Source organism: Berghia stephanieae, chromosome 4 (assembly GCF_034508935.2).
Source record: "Berghia stephanieae isolate SIO BIC M18660-M18661 chromosome 4, UCSD_Bste_1.3, whole genome shotgun sequence".
Taxonomy (NCBI): Eukaryota; Metazoa; Mollusca; class Gastropoda; order Nudibranchia; family Aeolidiidae; genus Berghia; species Berghia stephanieae.
Window position 1 is genome coordinate 12,370,362 of NC_088363.1, and position 24,733 is coordinate 12,395,094.

The 24,733-nt window shown below is 34.5% G+C and overlaps 1 protein-coding gene across 2 annotated transcripts; it reads left to right on the forward strand.

Annotated features, from left to right (window-relative positions):
- Window positions 1–1,002: 1,002 nt before the first annotated feature.
- Window positions 1,003–22,626, forward strand: LOC144970037 (arylsulfatase B-like). Of its 2 annotated transcripts, none has more exons than XM_078909226.1 (10): window positions 1,003–1,176; window positions 3,699–3,883; window positions 4,406–4,495; window positions 6,481–6,667; window positions 13,248–13,423; window positions 14,976–15,087; window positions 15,731–15,826; window positions 16,315–16,558; window positions 20,942–21,153; window positions 21,656–22,271. In XM_078909226.1, the coding sequence occupies exons 2-10, from the start codon at window positions 3,707–3,709 to the stop codon at window positions 21,871–21,873; spliced, it is 1,512 nt and encodes a 503-aa protein (XP_078765352.1). In that variant the 5' UTR covers window positions 1,003–1,176; window positions 3,699–3,706; the 3' UTR covers window positions 21,874–22,271. The 2 variants fall into 2 exon arrangements, with proteins under 2 accessions (XP_078765352.1, XP_078765351.1); XM_078909225.1 differs by lacking the exon at window positions 6,481–6,667 and adding an exon at window positions 6,782–6,968 and having other exon boundaries at window positions 1,007–1,176; window positions 21,656–22,626.
- Window positions 22,627–24,733: the final 2,107 nt, after the last annotated feature.

Consider the following 24,733-nt stretch of genomic DNA (forward strand, 5'->3'; position numbering starts at 1 on the left):
CAAGCTACTGGATATGATGCACGAAATTATTTTTTTTAAAGAGCTTTTATATTGCACAATTTCCTTTAGATAAGCCCAACGTGTTTTTTATTTGCAGCTATGTGGTTCAGTGGTATGACACTCGCCTTCGGATCGGAAGGTTGTGGGCTCGAGTCCCGCTCTAAGCGGTGCATAGTTGAATCCTTGAAAAGAGGCTCCTTACTCACATTCTCTCACCGTACTCAGGTGAATAATGAGTACCTGGTCGCTGACAGTGTTGTCTGTGTCGGAAAATATTGTGATATTTTAAGTGTTGCTGTTGGCCGGGGACCCACGTTTAGTGGATATTGCTCTATATAAATGCTCAAGTCTTTACAAGGGGTCCCAATAACATGTAAGATGTAGGACAAGACATGTTACCAGTTAAATCGCCGTTACATTTCTATTTCAGAGCCAGCACTCTTACCGACCAGGTACTCATTTTACACCTAAGTATGATAAGAAAATGTGAATGAAGGGCCTTTTCGAAGGACTTAACTTCTCCCCGCACAAATGGGACTCGAACCAGGAACTACCAAAGGTATCAAGTCAAATGCTAACCACTAAACCATTAAGCCGCGCAATTCTTAGATTATTTCTGTTGACCTGTGAAAAGTTTTACCATGTTTAAAAACACAACGATCAAAAAATAATTGAATGAACAAATGAATCGCTTTTGTAAACATTGAATGAGGAGTCATGACTAAAGTTAGAATGTGAAATAAATGAATAGGTAAAAAAGGTAAGTTTACAAGAGGGGATTTTGGGTGGCAAAAAGACAAAAAGGTACATTTAAAATATAAATAGATTATAAACAAATTAATTTAAATCATTTAACAACGGTTTCTGTCCAATTCGATATTTCAGATTATGATTATCAAAAGAAACTTAATTAATATCGATATATGCTCCTCCCCCTTACTCCCCGCCCCCAACCTTCTTTTTCTCTTGTTTTCTTTTGTATGTCTGTCATGTGATTAAGTCATATGACTATGATTCTCAATTCTCAAACTTGAGGACTCGAGATCCGAGATGGGTCAAATCGCTCCAGATCACCTCCCCTCTGACTCTGAATAAGAAACCGCACCAATCGAGTTTGAAATAAATTCCACAATCATTTGTTGATATTGGATTCCGGACTTGTCATACATATAAGTTGTAAGTTGCACTTAAAGTAATGTCTTTTTCAATTCCTTTAACTGGGCCCTGTCCATTTAAATGTGTCGTCATAGTCGAAAGCCGAAAGAGAGACGACTCAACTTCAATATAGAGATAACACACCCACTTTGACTTTGTTGACTGTTAAGAAGATTAAATTTATCTGGGTTTATCTCTAGATATCCTACTTATATTTAATAAGTAGATGTCGAGTCGGATTTACATAAATGATATAGAGGAATGAGCATTCCAGTTTTTTATGTTTAGTAGAGTAAAATGAACCAAACTTGACAGACAGGCTGAGCAGGCTCGTCTGATTACTGATTTGCAAGCTCTGTTTTGGGTACTTTCGTAATGGTAATTCGTAATTTTGTCATAATGGTAATGCAAAATATTGCCCATTCAAAATTCAATGTTAAACCAAGCCCATAATTGCGTTCGGTTATCAGACCTGCTAATATGCACACGTCGGTACATTGCCATCACAATAGAAATGCATTAAAACGGTTACTTTTGCGATAAATTAGCATACAGGAGCAAAGCACGGAATTTGAAATAAATACATTATATTTTCGAATATTGTATTACCTAAGTATTTTGTGATTTGTTAATTGAAGTGCACGCAATTGTGGGACACTGTGCCAAAGGGTGTGAAAATGATTATTGAACAAATGAAGAATAATGGGTTATCAAGAGGAAAAGCCGGCAAACGGCAACTTTCCCATTACGTTGGATGAACCCATATTTCGGAAGATCCCAAATGTCATAATTTGACACCTGTCAATCATAGTAAAAATATGACTCGGGATCGGTAGTCCACCCCCACCCCCACCCCCACCCCATCCTGATTTTATGTTTTTGAAAATGTTAAAAAGTCCCCATCTCTGAAAGAAGCAGAAGAAAAGATCTACAAAAAATCCAATGTGCAACCTTGTCACTTGTCAAAATATAGTAAAATTACTTTGCTCAGCAGAGACCACTTTTTTATGAAAGTACCCTGTTTTGCTTATTTTGAAAACAAAGATAAATATTTTTTTAATGCACTTGATTTATAATGAACTCTGTGGAACACTGTGATTTCAAAGGAATATGCCGGTCAAGCAGTGCTGGAATAGAAATCAGAAGTCAGCCATAATTTGTACATTTTCCTATCTACTACAAACAAATGACAACACGGACGATGGCAATATCCATATCCGTCGTTAAAAACAATTAACCAGTAGATTTTTGATGAATCAAAACACTGGATTTGTGACACACCTTCAAGCCCTCTCTGACAAATATAGCTGGTTGTTTACAAACAATAGATTGAAGGAAGTTGACATCACTTTGCTCTTTCTTTGTTCTTATTTTCCAACCGCTATTCCTGTGATTTGTTCTGACTAGACTCATTCAATCAGAATATAAATGATAAAAGTTACATATAGTTAGTTGTCTGTAATGATACGATTGATCAAGCGTGTAGAACTAGTGAGTATTTTACTATTGCATGCGTCAATGGTAGTACTGTGTAGTTTAACACTAACTGCCATTGTTTACTTTTGAACGACAGTCTGAGGGGCATGTTTATGTTTCCTTGCACTAGGTGTCTATAGCTATATAAAATATCAAATACTGTATTTTAATTTTATTAAGGCATGTGTCACTTAAGAAAATGTTGCCGGGCTGTTCGCAAATTTGATTAATGATTAACCCTTTTACAACCTGCGTTTTTATTTTGCTCTCACCCGAAATAATTTTTTATCTCTGTCCGTCTAGTAGTAATAGTAACAAGATAGCTGGGTCTCAGTTCGATATTTGGATCTAGCAGAAATTACTGTGCAATAGGTCAACATCCTGTAAGGGTCGAAAGCATTTATTCTCGTATGTAATGTAAGGACATAACAGAGAGATAAGCTCTACCTCCATGGATCGTATTGCTCTAAACAACAACTACAGTTATAAATGTCCTCTGCCTTATCTTCCTTTAAATTCATTGAATGGGTCCAAACTTTGGCTATATAATAGATTTCCGCTATTTCAAGTCATTTGCTATTTTTAAAGTAGTCATCCGACCAATGGCGTGTCCTCCATAAAATATATGACATTATAGAGATAAAATTCACAAGCCTGCCAAGTGAGTTGTGCCTCACAGATGATGTATTTTCTATTGGAACATGGAGGATGCCTGTCTGATCTTTTTCATTCTTTTGTTCGTGAGGACCTGACTTTGAAAAACATTTTAAAAGAGAGAAATCAGTTCGAGATTATGAGAAACGAAAAGATTGTAGAACTTTTAACTCACTTTGAGGATGGAAACAATGACAAGGAAGGAAAACAGAGTAAGTGCTTTATTTGGGGAAAACATTCTGTTGCGGCTTGTCCTTAGCTTTTGTAACAACGCCCTGCCTCCTATAAAATAATATATTTGTATTTTTCTCCATCAAAAGCCGTGAAATATTCCTCCTTTTTTAAAAATTCCGATTTGACACCCATGATTCATCTTTGTATTCCATGTATTTTTTTCCTATTTCTATTTTAAGGTGCAGTTATGGCTGCCAACAAGAAACAATCTTTCACCTTGTTTTGCTGGGCATTTCTAGCCGTTTATTCAGCCATAGCACAGGGTGCCAAGCAGCCTAACATTGTCTTTGTGTTGGCCGATGACTACGGCTTTAATGACATCGGCTATCATGGATCGGTTATCAAGACTCCTCACCTAGACAAGGTAAGAGATCTCACCTAGACAAGGTAAGAGATCTGGGTATCGTTTATCTAGGGTTTGTCATATGCAATGTTCACATTGCAGAGTGCGGGCAGCCAAAATTAATGAGGATGACACTGGATAGTAAGTAAGTAATATATTCACATAGTATGTGACAAACAAGATGTGTCACTGTCGTTTGGTTGTCGGTGAGGTTAAGGTTTTGCTTCAATCCAATCTTTACTTAAATTCAATCTTCTTTGTTATTATGTATGAGAAATAATACCGTGAAGCACATAAAGCTTAGAAATAAAATATTGTTATTATTATCATTATTAGTGTTGTTATTATTAATATTATTTTTATTACTATTGTTATTATTATTATTATTATTATTATTATTATTATTATTATTATTATTATTATTATTATTATTATTATTATTATTATTAATTATTAATTAATTATTAATTTATTTATTTATTTATTTATTTATTTATTTATTTATTTAATATTGAATTTTTGTTCTTTTAAACTTTTGTTCAGCTGGCAGGTTCAGGTGTGAAGCTTGAGAATTACTATGTCCAGCCTATTTGTACTCCGACTCGGAGTCAATTAATGTCTGGGAGATACCAGGTGAGTCATTTCAGGTGTTCTCTTACTCGTAATGTCAAAGTTGCTGATGGTGAATCCAAATGTCCGATTGATGAGTCCATTCAATGGTTCTTCATAACCATAAAGCCCTTGTAGCCAGAGATAATCCCAGGTTTTTTTTGTATTGTTAAACAGACACAAACAATTGCTTTCTACCCTTTGGATGGGACATTTTCCACTTTCTGCTGTATTCTTTATTTCATTGACAGTGGTGGCATCGCATTTGGTTCCTTGTCAAATCCGGATTGTTGACAAAGGCACATGATTGTTGACAAAAGGCACATGATTGTTGACAAAAGGCACATGATTGTTGACAAAAGGCACATGATTGTTGACAAAAGGCACATGATTGTTGACAAAAGGTACATGATTGTTGACAAAAGGCACATGATTATTGACAAAAGGCACATGATTGTTGATAAAAGGCACATGATTGTTGACAAAAGGCACATGATTGTTGACAAAAGGCACATGATTGTTGACAAAGGTCACATGATTGTTGACAAAAGGCACATGATTGTTGACAAAAGGCACATGATTGTTGACAAAAGGCACATGATTGTTGACAAAAGGCACGTGATTGTTGACAAAGGGCACGTGATTGTTGACAAAAGGCACATGATTGTTGACAAAGGCACATGATTGTTGACAAAAGACACATGATTATTGACAAAAGGCACATGATTGTTGACAAAGGTCACATGATTGTTGACAAAAGGCACATGATTGTTGACAAAAGGCACATGATTGTTGACGGCACATGATTGTTGACAAAAGGCACATGGTTGTTGACAAAAGGCACATGATTGTTGACAAAAGGCACATGATTGTTGACAAAAGGCACATGATTGTTGAAAGGCACATGATTGTTGACAAAGGCACATGATTGTTCCAGAGAAACGATGAATTTCACAAGACGGGATGGATCTGCCACTTTTACAGACAAAATCCAAACTTTTTGACCTTTTAAACTGAAAGTCTATTTCTCCCCGAAATTTTGAATTTCGGTTCAGTTAATGAGAAGAGAGGTGATGTGATGGAAATCCTTACAGACTACTCAGTACTTCAAACCCACTTTACATCCGTTCCAAAGCTTAAAGGAGGGATGGCCATGACTTAACGATATATTATGTACTTTTACAGGTTTTCTGTAAATTGGAAATATTAGTGGTCAGTTACATCGTAGACTCCAGCTGTGGCATAATAAAACTTCATAAATATTATCCAAAAAAAATAATAATAAAATAATAATGATAGATAATGAAATTCACACAATTGCTATTAGTTGACAAGCTTGTAGCAAGGTCATATCTCATGTCAAACATTTTATTTCTTTCCCCTTTTAGCTTGACACAGAATGAATAATCAATACATGCATTGAGTGTTGACAAACAATTCTCTTTATACCAAATCTGTAATTGCAGGCACCTTCTTGCAAAGGCATTCCTTTCTTTATCTAACAAAGTTGTACTTGATCTCAATTCAAAGGTTCCTCATGACATTTACTCCAAATAACAAGGTCTGAGTTTTGATCCTCAGTCAAGGAAGGTTTTTTTTTTTTTAATTTTTATTCTTTTATTTTTTTAATCTGGTATTTTTCAAATCTGCATTAAAGGGTGCTGTATCACGCAAATCTTTTCAGATCTATATATATACGGCACTAAAATCTTCTTTCAAACATTTGTTATGTGCAACAGGCTTTTTTCGAATATTCTTGTTTGCAATGTTGGATTTTGAAATATTTTATTGATTTTCTCAAATATCACAATGCTTTGCTTTGATTTTAATTGAAATTCAAAAGTTTAAAAAAAATTCTTTAGATCATAGAATTATTAATACTAATATATCAACAAGAATCCCTTTCCCTGTTATACGAGCTGCTAGTTAAAAGGAATAACAGCTATTAATTTTTCTTTCATTTGTTTTAAATTATTGACACACACTTACCCCTGTTTACTTTTTGAAAGATCCACACTGGTTTACAACACAGTATAATTTGGGCTGAACAACCAAATGCATTGCCGACAGATAGTCCAATCATGGCAGAGAAAATGAAAGAATGCGGTTACTCTACACACATGGTAGGAAAATGGCATTTAGGATTCTACAAAGATGAATATTTACCCTGGAATCGTGGCTTTGATTCCTACTATGGTGAGAATATGTGACATCTGTGTATTTTATAAATGCATGCAAACTTTTTAATGATTTTAATAGATTGCTGCAGTCGTATTTGTGTTTGCTTCCCCTGTCTTTAATCCTTTAAAGATCCACACTGGTTTACAACACGGCATAATTTGGCCAGAGCAGCCGAATGCATTGCCGACAGATAGTCCCATCATGGCCGAGAAAATGAAAGAATGCGGGTATTCAACTCACATGGTAGGAAAATGGCATTTAGGATTCTACAAAGATGAATATTTACCCTGGAATCGCGGATTTGATTCCTACTATGGTGAGAAATCTTTTCTTTCTTTCTTTTTCTTTTCTTTTTTCCTTTACACTCAGGGCAGAAGGTTGTGCCCCTTTACTTTCCGTTTCCTTTTATTTGCACCCATTTTTCAGATTAAGTCCACACTTCATTGATTGTATTGAACGGAAGAGCAGAATTGGTTCAGGGGGGATATGGGTGTGGTCATATGGGAACTAAATAAAGAAGCATTGAATTTGTAAATTCATGTTGTTTTTCTTTTAAACCACATGTCGTGATGTAGAAATAATTTATGATTAACCCTCTCTTTACCAGCCATTTTCAGAATTTTTCCCAAATCTTCACGCCCACCCAACACAGAAACAGACATTTCTTACTCAAACAGAAAAGCAAAAAGAACATTCTATACATATTATTGTTCGCCAATACGGGCTCTATTACAGAATGTCAAGTTTTTATAGCTATAGCAAAAAGACATGAAATCTGGATGAGAAAAGAGACGGTGGTGGCATCGTAACAAATGTGACGATTTTCCAATAGGTGGTAAGGAGAGGGTTAAGAGGAGTTTGAAAAGACAAATTTCAAGGATGGCCTTTATTATTGTAACAACATGTCAAGTCTTCACACATGTTGTAGCTGGAGTGGCATTTGTAGTTATGTGATTAAAGTAGACAATTTAATATGACAAAATTGATACAGAGATTCCTTATAGTTGCTTGCTTAAAATTTTGCTTTATATTTATCACTGTATTCAACATTTCACGAGTGTTGACATGATGACTGATATAAGCGGCTATGTGGTCTAGTGGTATGACACTCACTTTCGGATTGGAAGGTCCTGGGTTCGAGCCTTGCTCGGTGCATAGTTGAGTTGTTGGAAAAGGCTCTTTACTCACATTCTCTCACCGTACGTGGGTGTAAAATGAGTAAAATGGTCTTTAACAGCGTTGTCTCTGTCCGAAAAATTTTAATATCGCCTAACTGGCGTCATGTCTCATTCTAAATGTTATATGTTGCTGTTGGTCAGGGACCCCTTGTAAAGCTTTTTTAGCATGTTTAGTGGATATTGCGCTATATGACAGCTCGAGTAAATAAGGAGAATGTCTACACATTTATATGGTACTGTCATGACACTCATAACCCTTAGACAACCAATATCTATCACACTACACGCCTTTGAAAGTGTTCCACCACCATCGTATACAACACATTACACAGTTCCACACAACAAAGCATGCTCGTCAAAAGCAAACAAACATTTAGATTTCCTATACTTACCAACGATATAAATTCTCAAACTCTCTCTCTCTCTCTCTCTCTCTCTCGCTCTCTCTCTCTCTCTCTCTCTCTCTCTCTCTCTCTCCCTCTCTCTCTCTCTCTCTCTCTCTCTTTCTCTCTCTCTCTCCCTCTCTCTCGCCCTCTCTCTCTCTCTCTCTCTCTCTCTCTCTCTCTGTGCATATAAAAACACTCCTGCTCCTTTACTTCCACAGCCTATATTTTCTCCCAATTATACACTAATTTAACGGTGAGCTTTTAATTTTCATTTAAGTTATAATAAAAATATGATTTGTTAAATTTTCAATATTCTTTTTAACATTGCGACTGATTTTATTTCAGATTCCTAATCTCTCTCTCTCTCTCTCTCTCTCTCTCTCTCTCTCTCTCTCTCTCTCTCTCTCTCTCTCTCTCTCTCTCTCTTCTCTCTCTCTCTCTCTCTTCTCTCTTTCTCTCTCTCTCTCTCTCTCTCTCTCTCTCTCTCTCTCTCTCTCTCTCTCTCTCTCTCTCTCTCTGGGATATAAAAACACTCCTGCTCCTTTACTTCCACAGCCTATATTTTCTCCCAATTATACACTAATTTAACGGTGAGCTTTTAGTTTTCATTTAAGTTATAATAAAAATATGATAATTACCGTTTCCAATAAACATTTTTTTCTTCTCCATTAAAGAATTCAACATTGTAAAGCTTAATGCATGACAATTTAAACCACAGCTGTGCGATAAACGTGCATATCATTTTTTTATCACGATTTTTTGATGTTTTTATTTTAGTGCAGCATGTTGTAGCATTTTATTATCGCTAACTCTAACAGGCATTGTTTATTTTGTTTTGTATTGTTTTTAAATACAAATTCATTGAAGTGTGAAACAGTTATTTTTCTATTCACTATTTTCCCGTAAAACCGTCATTTAGCAATTTTTATCTCCCATTGTTTTCTCCTTTTGCTTTAACGTTCCAATGTGAATATTGAAATATACGTAAACAAGATAGCCTTGTAGAGAATATTTTTGTTTTTTGATGCGACTGACATCAGTGAAAAGAAAAAAAAACAAAATTTAAAAAAACAAACAGAACAAAAATGTGATGGCAGACATAAGTATTCCTTTTTTACAGCCATTTGGCCCATGGAGGTGGGTTTTATCCCGCTTTCTATGGCATGAAATGTACAATACCAATTGCCTGCTAAACTTTGGATAGGACAATAGTCTATCGCAAAGTACTTTCTGCCAGATCAATCAGACCCAGCTACCCAATCACTGCTGGGTGGACAGGGGTGTCATAAAAAAATCTCCACTTCACTGGGGATTGACGTCAGTCCCTTTGTGTGTGTCATGAGTGCTCTGTCATCCGAGCTGTGTTGATATTGTGCTGCATAAAAGATTCTATTGTTTATGTCCTTGGTCACGTCTTAGGGTAGGACGCCACATATTTACAATCATTTGATTATACCATCTTCGTACTTTTTCTGGCGCTGGACATGGAATGTAAGTTGATGATTTTTCCATTTTGTTAAAAAGTTGAGCTTTTGAGCTTTTACATAGCGCAATATCAACTAAACGTGCTCAAGGCACTTTACAAGGGGTCCCTGGCCAACAGCAATACTTAACATGTATGACGGGACATGATGCCTGTTATGCGATGTTACAATTTTTTCTGATAGAGACAATGCTGTTAACGCGGGTGGTTGGATGGGAGCATCACCCTTGAATCATATACCTATGATGTTCGCATGGGTGTACGATCCGATAGTGATGTCGTTTCTTCTTCTCTTTACTAGCCTATCCTGCTTCTTTGGTTTGTGATTGTATTTTTGACAGGGGATATTTTTTTTTCTGTAAATCTTCTGCCTGTTTGTTCTTGGTTATTTATAATTTAGCTTATGATATCTTTAGGTTATGATTTTGATTTACATTTGTACTATTTTTGTTAGATTGCTTGTTTTTTTTTGTTTCAGCGGTCTCTCATATAACCTCAATTGTGTTGGAAGAGACCTAAAGCAACAAACAAACAAACAAAAAACAATGCTGTTAACAGCCAGGTACTCATTTTACACCTGAGTACGGTGAGAGAATTTGAATAGCCGTTTCCAAGGACTCAACTATGTGCAGAGCACGAGGCTCGAACCCAGGACCTTCCGATCCAAGTTAGTGTCATACCACTAGACCACATAGCTGCACAAAAATGACAGCTTTTCTCTGGAAAAACTGCCTAGGACTTGCCTAATATATTCCTGCTCAGCCATAACGACTATGGACCTTTAGTTAATCTCGATATCTGTAAATTGTATATGGCTGGTAAGAAATGGTAGTCTTTGGCCAATACGTTCCATCAGGTGTAACAAACCCAGCAATACAATCACAGTGGTGCAGTTAGAGTGATTTTAGTTCTTTCTTTCTTTATTCTTTATTTTAGCGTAGTTTTCAAGACAATGGCTAGCATGTTCCTTTTATCAGAGACAGACTTTATTTATTTCTATCACAAGTTTTGTATATTTTAAAAATGAAATGACAATCACACATTAATTCCCAATATCCTATATTTTACAAGCATAACTGGCATTTTTATTTCGTTTCAAATCAGTTACTGCAATGCTTTATCACGTTGTCAAACTGCTTAGAATATGCCAAAAATATCAATTACTGTAATACTTTTCAGGTTGTCAGATTACATAAATTATGCCAAAAAATTACTTTACCACATTATCTTATCACATTATCAGATTGCTTAGAATATGCCATTCATGTTGTCAGATTGTTTAGAATATGGCAAAAGATCAATGACTGCTATAATTTATTACGTTTTCAGATTACTTAGAATATGCCATTCATGTTGTCAGATTGTTTAGAATATGGCAAAAGATCAATGACTGCTATAATTTATTACGTTTTCAGATTACTTAGAATATGCCATTCATGTTGTCAGATTGTTTAGAATATGGCAAAAGATCAATGACTGCTATAATTTATTACGTTTTCAGATTACTTAGAATATGCCATTCATGTTGTCAGATTGTTTAGAATATGGCAAAAGATCAATGACTGCTATAATTTATTACGTTTTCAGATTACTTAGAATATGCCATTCATGTTGTCAGATTGTTTAGAATATGGCAAAAGATCAATGACTGCTATAATTTATTACGTTTTCAGATTACTTAGAATATGCCATTCATGTTGTCAGATTGTTTAGAATATGGCAAAAGATCAATGACTGCTATAATTTATTACGTTTTCAGATTACTTAGAATATGCCATTCATGTTGTCAGATTGTTTAGAATATGGCAAAAGATCAATGACTGCTATAATTTATTACGTTTTCAGATTACTTAGAATATGCCATTCATGTTGTCAGATTGTTTAGAATATGGCAAAAGATCAATGACTGCTATAATTTATTACGTTTTCAGATTACTTAGAATATGCCATTCATGTTGTCAGATTGTTTAGAATATGGCAAAAGATCAATGACTGCTATAATTTATTACGTTTTCAGATTACTTAGAATATGCCATTCATGTTGTCAGATTGTTTAGAATATGGCAAAAGATCAATGACTGCTATAATTTATTACGTTTTCAGATTACTTAGAATATGCCATTCATGTTGTCAGATTGTTTAGAATATGGCAAAAGATCAATGACTGCTATAATTTATTACGTTTTCAGATTACTTAGAATATGCCATTCATGTTGTCAGATTGTTTAGAATATGGCAAAAGATCAATGACTGCTATAATTTATTACGTTTTCAGATTACTTAGAATATGCCATTCATGTTGTCAGATTGTTTAGAATATGGCAAAAGATCAATGACTGCTATAATTTATTACGTTTTCAGATTACTTAGAATATGCCATTCATGTTGTCAGATTGTTTAGAATATGGCAAAAGATCAATGACTGCTATAATTTATTACGTTTTCAGATTACTTAGAATATGCCATTCATGTTGTCAGATTGTTTAGAATATGGCAAAAGATCAATGACTGCTATAATTTATTACGTTTTCAGATTACTTAGAATATGCCATTCATGTTGTCAGATTGTTTAGAATATGGCAAAAGATCAATGACTGCTATAATTTATTACGTTTTCAGATTACTTAGAATATGCCATTCATGTTGTCAGATTGTTTAGAATATGGCAAAAGATCAATGACTGCTATAATTTATTACGTTTTCAGATTACTTAGAATATGCCATTCATGTTGTCAGATTGTTTAGAATATGGCAAAAGATCAATGACTGCTATAATTTATTACGTTATCAGATTGCTTAGAATATGCCATTCATGTTGTCAGATTGTTTAGAATATGGCAAAAGATCAATGACTGCTATAATTTATTACGTTTTCAGATTACTTAGAATATGCCAATTTTTATATTCATTTATATTCCAGTTTAAGTCAGGAATTGATTATTTGGAGATGGCAATGAGCATTTTCTTATCTTTGTAAAGCAATTTGAGCATGTTTGATGGATATTACGCTATATAAATACTCTAATTTTTTGTTGTGTTTATATTATGGGTGGGGGGGGGGGGGGGGGGGAGGTGCGTTGTTTTTTGTGTTTTTTTTATCTTTAGGTCAGATATTTTTATTTTATTTTATATATTGTTCTCACACATTTAAAATGCCAGGATTCTTATTTGAAAAGTCTTCTCCATTTTTCTATTTAAAAAAGACATGCATCGCTGTTAAACTTAATTTGGAGGGTCTTGTTATTTCTATTAAGATTATCAATTATTATTATTATTATTATTATTATATTATTATTATTATTATTATTATTATTATTATTATTATTATTATTATTATTATTAGGCCTATTATTATTATTATTATTATTATTATTATTATAATTATTATTATTATTATTATTATTATTATTATTATTATTATTATTATTATTATTATTATTATTATTATTATTATTATTATTATTATTATTATTATTTATTTATTTTTATTTCCATTATTATTATACAGTACAATTCCTATTCAAATTACACATTGCAATCTTCCTCAGGTTATCTGACTGGCAGTGAGGAATACTACACACATAAAAGGAGTTTCCTCAATGGCAAGGAATACTTGGATTTACACGACCAGGACAAGCCTGACTTCAATCAGTCCCATCACTACTCGGCCCATCTATTCACCCAAAAAGCCATCCAACGTGTCAAAGAGCACGACAAAAGCAAAGTGAGTTTTTATTTTTTCTCTTGATGTAAATGTTGCTGCTCGAAGCTCCAAGAAATAAATAATTATGTGAAATTGAATGTAAGCTTCAATTAAATTACAAAAACAGATCAAATGAACGTTTCGGGTTTCCCCTTTATAAAAAAAACAGGATGATTGAAACACCACAGATGAATGAGATAATGTGGTAGTGGCGTAGTTACAATGAATCTTTGAATGAATTTTGACTCCGTTTTCACAACTTGGTGAGCATCTCTAGGATTGAAATTTATTGAAAATGAAAGTTGATGCCAGACTACTTAATTCTAATGATTTTGAAGTGTTATTTATTCTTTGGGATAGTAAATTGTTGATTTTTAAAGTTATCTATAGTGACTACAATTTATATCTCTTAAAGATTACGAATTTTTAGATTTTCAGGTAGACCAGTCTGCCCGTGTGTTAAGTTTTACACAATAATGTGGCAGTGATATATTAGAATAGGGTCCTAATAGCTCAGTCAGTATAGCAAGCTCTTACTTCACGGGCAATTGGACAGAAATAGATCCCAGGTGCAATTCAGGTTTGTTTTTTTTTTGTTATCTTTGTCCACCCAGCAATAACCCAGCTTGGTCTGGTAGATATGAAGGAAAATACTTTGGGATAAACTTGCGTCCTGTCCACGAGGTAGCAGGCATGTTATGGTCTGTTTAATGCTTAGAGACTTGGATAAACTCCAACTAAATAAACCTCATGCCTCTAAAGAACTTTTTTTTTTTTTGAATAGCCTAATAGTGTGGCTATGTGGTCTTGTGGTATGACAATCGCCTTCGGATATGAAGGTTCTGGGTTCGAGTCCCGCTCTGAGCAGTGCATGGTTAAGTCCTTGGAAAAGGCTCTTTGCTCACATTCTCTCACCATACTCAGGTTTAAAATGATTACCTGACCGTAAACAGCGTTGACCTTGACTGGAAAAATTGTAATATCACCTGACAGGCGTCATGTCTCATCCTACATGCTAAGTGTTGCTGCTGGCTAGAGATCCCTTTAAAGTATTTTGAACATGTTAAGTGGACATTGCTCTGTATAAAAGCTCAAGTTATTTGGTTTTTCAACTTTTACCCAAAAAACATTTATACTCTTTGCTCTCTTGATGTTTTAAGAAGTATTATTCATTTTGAATGAAAATGACTTTAAGAATTTATAGTCGCAAATTGATAGATTCTCTACTGCCAGTGAATTTCTGAATGAACACGCTATGCATTGCCACATAAAACACGAAATCTGAGAACAGTAAAGGGACTGTACAAAAAAAAATGAGTGAATTTCGATGTCACAATCTTTGTATGAGTATAATTATTTTAGTGGCAAAAATTACACCATTGGCCTTTGAATGAAATTTGTGCTTTTCCATATAATAAACACACCAGCTTTCCTTGGACATGTGAATTTATTTTTTAAACTTTTCACTTAAACTATATATATTTTTTTTTCCCAAAACAAACACATAGATTTAAATAATTCGATAACTATTAAGAATATTAGTAAGAACGAATTTCTGTTTGTTTCCCGTCAGCCTTTGTTCCTGTATCTGGCATATCAGTCTGTCCATTCTCCTCTTCAAGTCCCTAAAAGGTACGAGGAACGATATTCATTCATCAAGAACAGGAAGAGGAGGATCTATGCAGGTCTGACATTATTATTATTATTACTATTATTATTATTATTGTTGTTATTATTATTATTATTATTATTATTATTATTATTATTATTATTATTATTATTATTATTATTATTATTATATTATTATTATTATTATATTATTATATTATACTTATTATTATTATTATTATTATTATTATTATTATTATTATTATTATTATTATTATTATTATTATTATTTTCATGATTATTATTATAATTACAGTGCAACCCCTGGATAAACTAAGTATACTGATAGTGTGCTCTTGGAATCTACATCCAATCCCTATTTGAACCAATTCCCCTTTGTCTTACTTTTTCTTGTTTGCATAAATTGTTACTCTTGAACTTTTTACTATCCCATTTTCTTCCTTTTTACTGGTGCTGATATGACCTTAATGTGTTGCAAACGCCTTAAAACCCTCAAAAACAAACCAACAAAAACAAACCATTCCCCTTTGTCTTATTTATTCTCGATTGCATTTTATAAATCTGGTCTTTTTTTTTTATACTATCCTATTTTCTGTCTGTTTACTGGCGCTGAAATGACCTAAATGTGTTACAAGCACAGTAAAACCCTTCAAAACAAACGTCTGTGCATTTTGACCTTTTTATATGTCTTCCTCCCAGGTATGGTGTCTGCGATGGACGAAGGCGTGGGAAATCTGACCCAGGCTCTGAAAGACGAGGGCTTATGGGACAACACAGTCTTTGTATTCTCCACAGGTGAGTTTGCATCAGAGATATCAGTTGTGTTAACAAAATCAAAATAGAAAAGAAAATCATAGACCTTTTGAAGCTTTGGACTCTAGGAGTCGTGAACGTATGATAAATATGACGACTGAAAATTGAAAGGAAAAAATGTCAGATAATTATGTCGGCCTTAAATGTTTTCATCAGCCATTATAATTTTAACATTAAAAAATAAACTAAAACTTTAGATTTTATTTACGCTGTTACCCACCAGGTACACGTTTTACACCTGATTGTCATCACGGAATGTGAGTAAAGACACTTTTACAAAGACTCAGAGTGAGATTCGAACGAAGGACCTAACACTCCGAAGGTGAACATAATACCAAAGGACAATTATTAAATTTTCTGATCATTTTGGCTTGCCAAACAAATGCCGTTGATGACAGCTGAAAACGCTAAGCAGTGACTTTTTATGGAAATCACCATCGTAAAATTATATCTTGTACCTGGTGCCACAGATAACGGAGGGCAAGTTCACGAAGGAGGAAACAACTTTCCTCTCCGAGGCTGGAAAGCATCTTTATGGGAGGGAGGGTTCCATGGAATAGGGTTCGTATCTGGCCCACTGGTCAAGAGTCCAGGCACCGTGTCCAAGGAGCTGATTCACGTCACCGACTGGTACCCCACACTGGTCAAGCTGGCCGGAGGGAGTTTGAATGGGACAAAACCGCTTGATGGTTATGACCAATGGGACACCATCAGGTACATTTGATTTTTTTTTTTTTCTTTTATTCGTTTCAATTCAACTAAAATCTATAATTTATGTTTGCTATATGTTTGCAAATGTATATAATATTAATAATAATAGTAAATAGTAAATAATGAATTTATATAGCGCCTAAACATCCACGTCAATCGTGCTCTGCGGCGCTTTACATAATAAAAATAAAGATAAAAATGTTTAAAAACAACAAAATGAAAAAATCAGCACACTACATGATACATAATAAGCATGCATACAAAAAAAAAAATAATAATAATAAAATAAAAATCAAAGCAACATCTATTTTATGAAAAATAAGCCTCGCGGAACAACTCAGTCTTCAGACATTTCCTGAAAGATGATAAATTTTCACAGGACTTTGTCCGAGGACTAAGTGCGTTCCATAGGCGTGGAGCTATGAATGAAAAGGCTTTTTCACCGAAAGTGGATTTTGAGGTGGTAACTTTTAGAAGTTGGGACTGAGATGATCTTAAATTTTGAGTGGGTTCATATTTTTTAATCAGTTCCTGCAAATATTCAGGTGCCAATCCATCCAGACATCTAAAAACATAGCACAATATTTTAAATTCTATCCTATACTTCACAGGAAGCCAGTGCAATTCCTGGAGAACTGGTGTTATATGATCTCTTTTTTTCGTTAATTTTATAAGTCTAGCCGCTTTATTTTGAATTTTTTGTAGTTGATGAATTAATCTACTTTGACAGCCAATGAGAAGGGAATTGCAATAATCTAATCTGCTAGTAATAAACGAATTAACAAGCATCTTTGTAATATCTTCGTCAATATAATGTCTGATTCTTCCAATGTTTCTAATGTGATAGTTACAACATTGGCATATTTTTTTAACATGATCTTCCATGGATAACCCTTGATCTAAATACACCCCAAGATTTCTCACACAAGAACTGGGTTTAATAGCGTTTTCACCCACTAGTATCTCATTTGTAGATATTTTTGAGAGTTGATACCTATTTCCAAAAATTATCATTTCCGTCTTGTCATCATTAAATTTAAGTTTGTTTAGTTTCATCCAATCCTTTATGTTAGCAATGCAATTTTCCATAACAGATACTGATGACAGCTCTGAATCATTATTGAATTTTGTATACAGCTGAGTGTCATCAGCATAAAAATGAAAATCAATGGGAAAGGTGGATAACATATGAGAAAGGGGAGCAGTATACATTGTAAAAAGGAGGGGGCCGAGAATAGATCCCTGAGGCACTCCACACGTTAATATGGATGGAGTTGATACATGGTTTTCTATAATTACTGACTGAGTTCTTTCAAACAAATATTCCTTTAACCAGTTCAAAGCTGTGCCACTGATATAAAATTGATCACGTAATCTAGTCAAAAGTAAATTTTGATCGATAGTGTCGAATGCCGCACTTAAATCTAGTAAAACAAGCATCGCAGCACTTTTATTATCTATATCATTTACAATATCATTAAAAACTTTAAGTAATGCCGTTTCCGTGCTATGGGAGGCTTTGTAGGTAGATTGAAATTTAACATTTAAGGCATTCGTCTCTAGATGGTTAATAATACGAGCAGCAACGACTTTTTCAATTAATTTTGAAATGAAATTTAAATTTGACACAGGTCGAAAATTATTTAACTCATTGCAGTCAAGATTTGCTTTTTTCTTCAGGGGTCTAACCAAGGCATGTTTCAGCATATTTGGAAAATCGGGCAACGTTAGACTTTCATTTACGATAGATGCAATTGCTGGAGCAAGATACTTTGAACATGATTTTATGAGCCAAGTTGGTGTTTTATCTAGCCGGCATGATTTATTAGGCATATCTGACAAAATATTTTTAACTTCCTCTATTGTTACGGGTTCAAACGACGTTAACATTTTATAACGGGTGTTCATAGAATTAGTTGGTCGTGTCGTGCAGGTAAGTGTTGTGTCCTCCTGTAGTGTCTCTTCCGTTGATGTTGATCTTCCTGGCGATGTCACGTGCCTTGTCATTGTTGTTGTGTTCATTGGTGAAGTCATGCTTGTTGTTTCAACTCGTGATGTCGTGCTGGAATGTAGATTTGTGGGGCTGTCGTTGTCTAGTTCCTGTCGGATGTTGGAAATTTTCTCAATGAAAAAGGTGTTGAATTTGTCACAGAGTTCTTTTGGAGATGTATTTGTAGGTAGATTATTTGTATTCGATGGAGTGATCATTTCTTTGACAGTATTATAAAGCTTTTTCGAGTCAAGTTCGCTTTTTATCAGAGTGTCCTTCACATATTGCCGCTTGGTACTGACTATTAGTTGGTTGGTATAATTTTTGGCTTTTTTATATATTTGCTTGTGAATTTCAAGTCGAGACTTACGCCAAATACCTTCCTTATGACGTCTGTCATGTTTGGCCTTTCGGATTTCAGCAGTAAACCATTTGGAATTTGGTCTTAGGACGATCGTTCTGGACTTGAGGGGCGCATGATTTTCCAGACACTTATTGAGTGTTGTGTAGAGGAGATCTAATTTCTCTGTGTATGTATAACGTTATTATTTATGTCCAACTCCCGAATTTGGTCTAGTAATTTGGCGTGATTTATGTCTTTCGTTTTTCTATAGCGGTCTGTACGCCGATTCGAAATTGGGACAGGGACATTGATCTTAAAAAATACTGGGTGGTGGTCTGAAATGTCTGGGCTTCCGATCCTGATCTCACGAGTGGCAGTATCGATAGACCGTGTGATAACGAGATCGAGGATGTGCCCACCCTCGTGAGTTGGTCCTTTGACATTTTGTTTGAGATTGAATATTTCTAGAAGTTTAGTGAAGTTGTCCGAAATCTCAAGATGAAAATTAAAATCACCTAGAATAATAATGTCTCCATTCTCAGTGTTTTTTGCGTGGAGAAAGTCTTCAAATTCTTTTAGAAAAGTTTTATTAGTGCTCTTGTTTTTAGTTGATGGTGGTGGTCTGTAAATAGTTACGACGTTAAAATGTCTGTTATTATGACTAAAGTGAATTTCGATGCATTCCAATGAGTCGTAGTTTTGTTTTTCTAGTTTGATAATATTCAATTGGTCTCTAAAAACACACATCAAACCACCTCCACGTCTTTGGTCTCTATTTTCTTGATGATATGAATAGCCGCTGGGGATTACCTCGTTTATGGTTATAGTGTCAGAAGATGTCAGCCAAGTCTCTGTAATAAAGAATAAATCCAATTTGTTTTCGACGATAAAATCATTTATTAACACAGCTTTATTTCGCACAGAGCCGGCATTCAGGAGAGCACATTTCAAATTGTTTTCGTCATCTGTAGGCTACTCCTTTGTTGTTGTTGTTGTTGTCGCCGCCGTTGTTGCCGTAAAGTAATAAGATTGGATGGGGGTGGTGATGCTGGTGATAACGACGATGGTGATGGTGGTCGTGGTGGCAACGATATGGAAGATGACAGCGGTGACGATGGTTGTGGTGCTGACAATAACGACGACGATAACGACAATGGCAATGATAGTGGTTTTAAATCAATTGTTGTGTATGTGGGTGGGGGTCGTGATGGTTTGTAATGGTGGGGGCGATGTGGTCTGTGGCCAGTGAACACTGGTATCGCCCTTTGTTTTCTTGTTCCACCCCGTTGGTGTGAATTTGACTCGATGCCGTCAACAATAATAATAATAATAATAATAATAATAATAATAATAATAATAATAATAATAATAATAATAATAATAATAATAATAATGACAATGATATTAAGAATAATAATGATACTACTACTACTACTACTACTACTACTACTACTACTACTACTACTTCTACTACTACTACTACTACTACTACTACTACTACTACTACTACTATAATATATAATAATAATAATAATAATGATGATGATGATGATGATGATGATGATGATGATGATGATGATGATGATGATGATGATGATGATGATGATGATAATAATAATAGTAATACTTTATTACATCCCAAAAAGGAAATATTTTGTATTGACGTATTTATACTTTACAGTAAGAAATTATATAATGGAAATATGATGTATATCTAAATAAGGAACGGTTTCATAGCCAGATCACGTGATACGTATAAATGAATAATTCTCTTTAAAATAAACGAATTGACTTTAGAAAGAAGTAAAAAATAATTGATACAATTTAAAAGAATGGATTGCCCAAGACTGCTTGATTAAAAAGAAGAGTTGAAGTTTTATTATTTTTATTTTTTGTTGTTTTTATAATTTATTTATTTTATTTATTTTTCTTGTTTCTTTTTATCTTTTCCTCATAAATTAAGTCTTTTTTAAACTATAACTATTTGTTCGTCGTCATTTTTTTTGGTGAAATTGAAAAAGTAATTTTTTTAAAAATTGCTTTCAATTAACAGCACTGGTGCCCCAAGCAAGCGTCACGTCTTGTTACACAACATTGACATTCTGTATCGACACAGTGGCCAACAGCTATACAACCACACATTTGACACACGCGTGCGTGCGGCTATTCGTGTTGGGGACATGAAACTTATCACAGGAAACCCTGGCAATGGGTCCTGGGTACCTCCACCGGAAAATGACAGTCACGATCTACATTTTGTGTCAGGTAACACTCTCATTCACTCTCTCTTTCTGTGTGTCTGTGTCTCTCTCTCTCTCTCTCTCTCTCTCTCTCTCTCTCTCTCTCTTTCATTCATCCTGTTTTGTTGATAAAGGGGAAACCCGAAACGTTCATTTGATCTGTTATTGTAATTAAATTGAAGCTTACATTCAACTTCACATTATTATTTATTTCTTGTTATTACAAACATAAGGGCCTGCTCCACTTACTTTTCCTAATGTGTGTAAAATGCCTTACTCAAGGGTACACAGCTAGGGATAGAGTCGATTTTTAAAAAATATTCTGGTCACACATCCAGTTAGTGACCATATTCATCATTGCTTGACATTTCTACAACAGAAAAACACCCACACCACCCTTAACCCAGTAGAAGATAGATAATTATAATGTGCAGTAAAATTAGCCTTCAAAAAAAAAAGTTTAAGGAAACAATTAGTTCGATTTGCTTACAACTTTCAGGTTTTATTTTATTTTTTCTTTGCCACAGAATTCCACAGTTCGACTACAAAGAACGTCTGGCTATTCAACATAACAGCTGACCCCACGGAACATCATGACCTGTCCGACAAAATGCCAGACGTCGTCGTATACATGCTCAAACACCTGGAAAACTTCAACAGGACAGCCGTTCCACCACGATACCCTCCCTATGACAGGAAGAGTAACCCAGCCCTTCGTGGCGGAGTTTGGGGCCCGTGGATGTGATGTGTAATGTTGTAAACTGTTAGGACTGAAATGATTCCCTTCTGTTCTACAAACAGTTCAGTTTTGTGATGGGAGGAATGCTCCAATATCTGCAAAAAATGCTGCTTGAAGCTTGAGGAGGGAAACAACAATGAAAAAATAGAATTTAGGCTTCGAATTAATTCACATCGACAAACAATGTGGACGTTTCTGGCTTTCCCTTTGTCGACATAACACGATGTATAAAACACTACTAGAGATGTGACATAATGACAGGAATGTGAACTCTTGCAGAAATTGTATATAAACATTTTTAAATAACAAACATGTAACTATTATGGTGTTATAAAATCTTATTACAACAGTATTAACACAATTGAGCAGCTATGGCCCCTCAAGGCTGATAAAAATTGATAAAAGCCAGAAACGGGTGCTTAAATGACCTAAATAGTGTTGAACGCACCGTTAAACACCTAAAAACAAACAAAGAGAGAAGTGACATTTGTCTACACGTCTTTTTTTATCTTGATTTGTCGACAAGGGTGGGTGAGTCCAAAATGTCCACATCGTTTGTCTTTAGGAATGAAATTGAAGTTTCTAATAGGAGATGATTTTTGTATGTGTTATTGTGTGTGCCTTGCAAAATAATAGTATTATTTTTCATATACCAGTTTCTTTGGTTTTCTAGATAATTGTAAATAGACCAATCTTGATTAAGATTTTCAACATGCTTTCACAAATGCAAAATACACCACATTGTTGCTCTGTGTTTCCAATTATTATCAATATTATTATTAATATTATTATTATTATTATTATTATTATTATTATTATTATTATTATTATTATTATTATTATTATTATTATTATTATTATTATTATTATTATTATTACTATTATTATTATTGTGTTTACACAACATTTCACCATTCCATTCCAGTCTAAATAAAATAGACTTGTCACTAATTAGTACTTAATCCGGATATATTCAATGTTCTCAATACAGTTCCACTTTGGGGGATGTTTTGGGGATGGGAGCAGCTTGGTTAGATTGTGACCCGTGTCAAAACTGTTTTCTAGCAAATTCATTTTGTTTGTGGTTTTTAGAAATTTGAACATGGACCTTACACATAAATTAAAAAAATAGAGAAGATCAAAATGAAGGCTTAGGTATGTCGATCCGTCCTCACCACAAACCACAAACATCATCTTTGAACTAAGAACACAACACATACCGCTCAACAGCCATTTAAGCAAAATTACAAAAGACACATCCCCTTCCTGCCCCCTATTTCAACACCCCAATGAAACAGTAACACACCACTTGCTTGAATGTGAATGTCAACCTCTTGAAGACCTGAGATGCACATTCCTCCCACCAAATCCAAGCATCAGTAACACACTTTATAGTCATCTGGAACAACTACAAAAGATGTCTTACTTCTACGTCATGGCACAAGAATGAGGGGCTAGAAATCAGCTGGTCACTGATTCAGATAAGTAAATCCTCACCCCACTCAAAGTCGTGATTATCTTCACTGCACATAGTGGCAACTTGTATGATTGAAGTTGAAGTGACTTTTAGAAGTGTGACTATACGATGTGAGATCAAATTTAGTTCAAACTAGACAGTCAGAATGTTAATTTTTAAATATCTCAACACTAAAGTTAGTGGTTGATTTTAACGAAAATAAATTTAACAGCTTGAAAAAGATCGAAATATTTAACATGGAACATTTTGGGCTCAAAACCCAGAGTTCAGACCGCAGCAAAACCAAATAAAAGAGTAATTGTAATACTTTATATTGAATTCAGAGAGCTTTGGAGAAGAGATATAATCACATCTTCTCAATAGCCATTACAGCTCTTCAAGACATAGTACAGTACAAACAGCCCAATCTCTTCCCCCCCCCCCCCCCCCACCTTCCCTTCCTCCCTCACCCATCCCACCACCAACATAATATGTTTTCATAGGGTTTACTCCTCATGACGTGTGCAATTATTCTTGTTATTATTATTTTTTGTTTTTTTATTATTTTTTTACCAGATGCTAAAATCACATGATATTATTTCCTTTACAATATTTGTAACTCAAGCTCAGCTGCCAAATCAGAATTTACAACGATTTGACTACAATGCCTTAACCTCTTAAAATGTTTTTTTCTTTATGTCTTGTGTGAAAATGTTTTTTCAGATGATTAACCTAAAAAAATGTGTGTGTGGCTATGTGGTCTAATGGTATGACACTCGCCTACGGAAGGTCCAGGGTTTGATTCCTGCTCTGGGCAGCGCATGGTTGAGTCCTTGGAAAAGGCTCTTTACTCACATTATCTCACCGTACTCTGGTGTAAAATGAGTACCTGGTTGCCTCTGTCGGAAAAAAAAATTTGCAATATCGCTTAACAGGTGCCATGCCTCGTCTATATGTTAACTGCTGCTGTTGGCTAGGGACCCTTTGTAAAGCACTTTGAGCACATTTAGTGAATCTTGCACCACAGAAATGCTCAAGCTCAAGTTTTTTTGTCTGATTTTTGGACCCGCTTAGAGTTTATACTCGTATTTCAACAAATTTGGATTTATTTCATCGTTTATCAAAAATTGGCTTCTCTATATTCAGTCACCCTTGCCTTCAATTTCAATATTGTTGTTTCAATTTCAAGCCTACTTTTTCTTACCACCTGCCAGTTTATAGAAAGTTTCGCTATTTTAAGCATTTGTTTTCTTTACAGCTACCAGATTGATCTGTTCAAACTTTTGATAACCACAAATTGTCTCAATCATATTCTGTGATAAATTCGATATTCTTTGTCAATCATTTCTCTGTGTTATCTGCCACATAACATTTGAAATCACATTTGAAAAATTCGGGGTGGGTTTTCCT

Coding starts and splice junctions, on each gene's coding strand:
- LOC144970037 (XM_078909226.1), top strand. CDS start 3,707: ATGGCTGCCAACAAGAAACAATCTTTCACCTTGTTTTGCTGGGCATTT. Junction 4,496..6,480: donor TAATGTCTGGGAGATACCAG/GTGAGTCATTTC, acceptor ACTTTTTGAAAG/ATCCACACTGGTTTACAACA. Junction 15,827..16,314: donor AGTCTTTGTATTCTCCACAG/GTGAGTTTGCAT, acceptor CTGGTGCCACAG/ATAACGGAGGGCAAGTTCAC.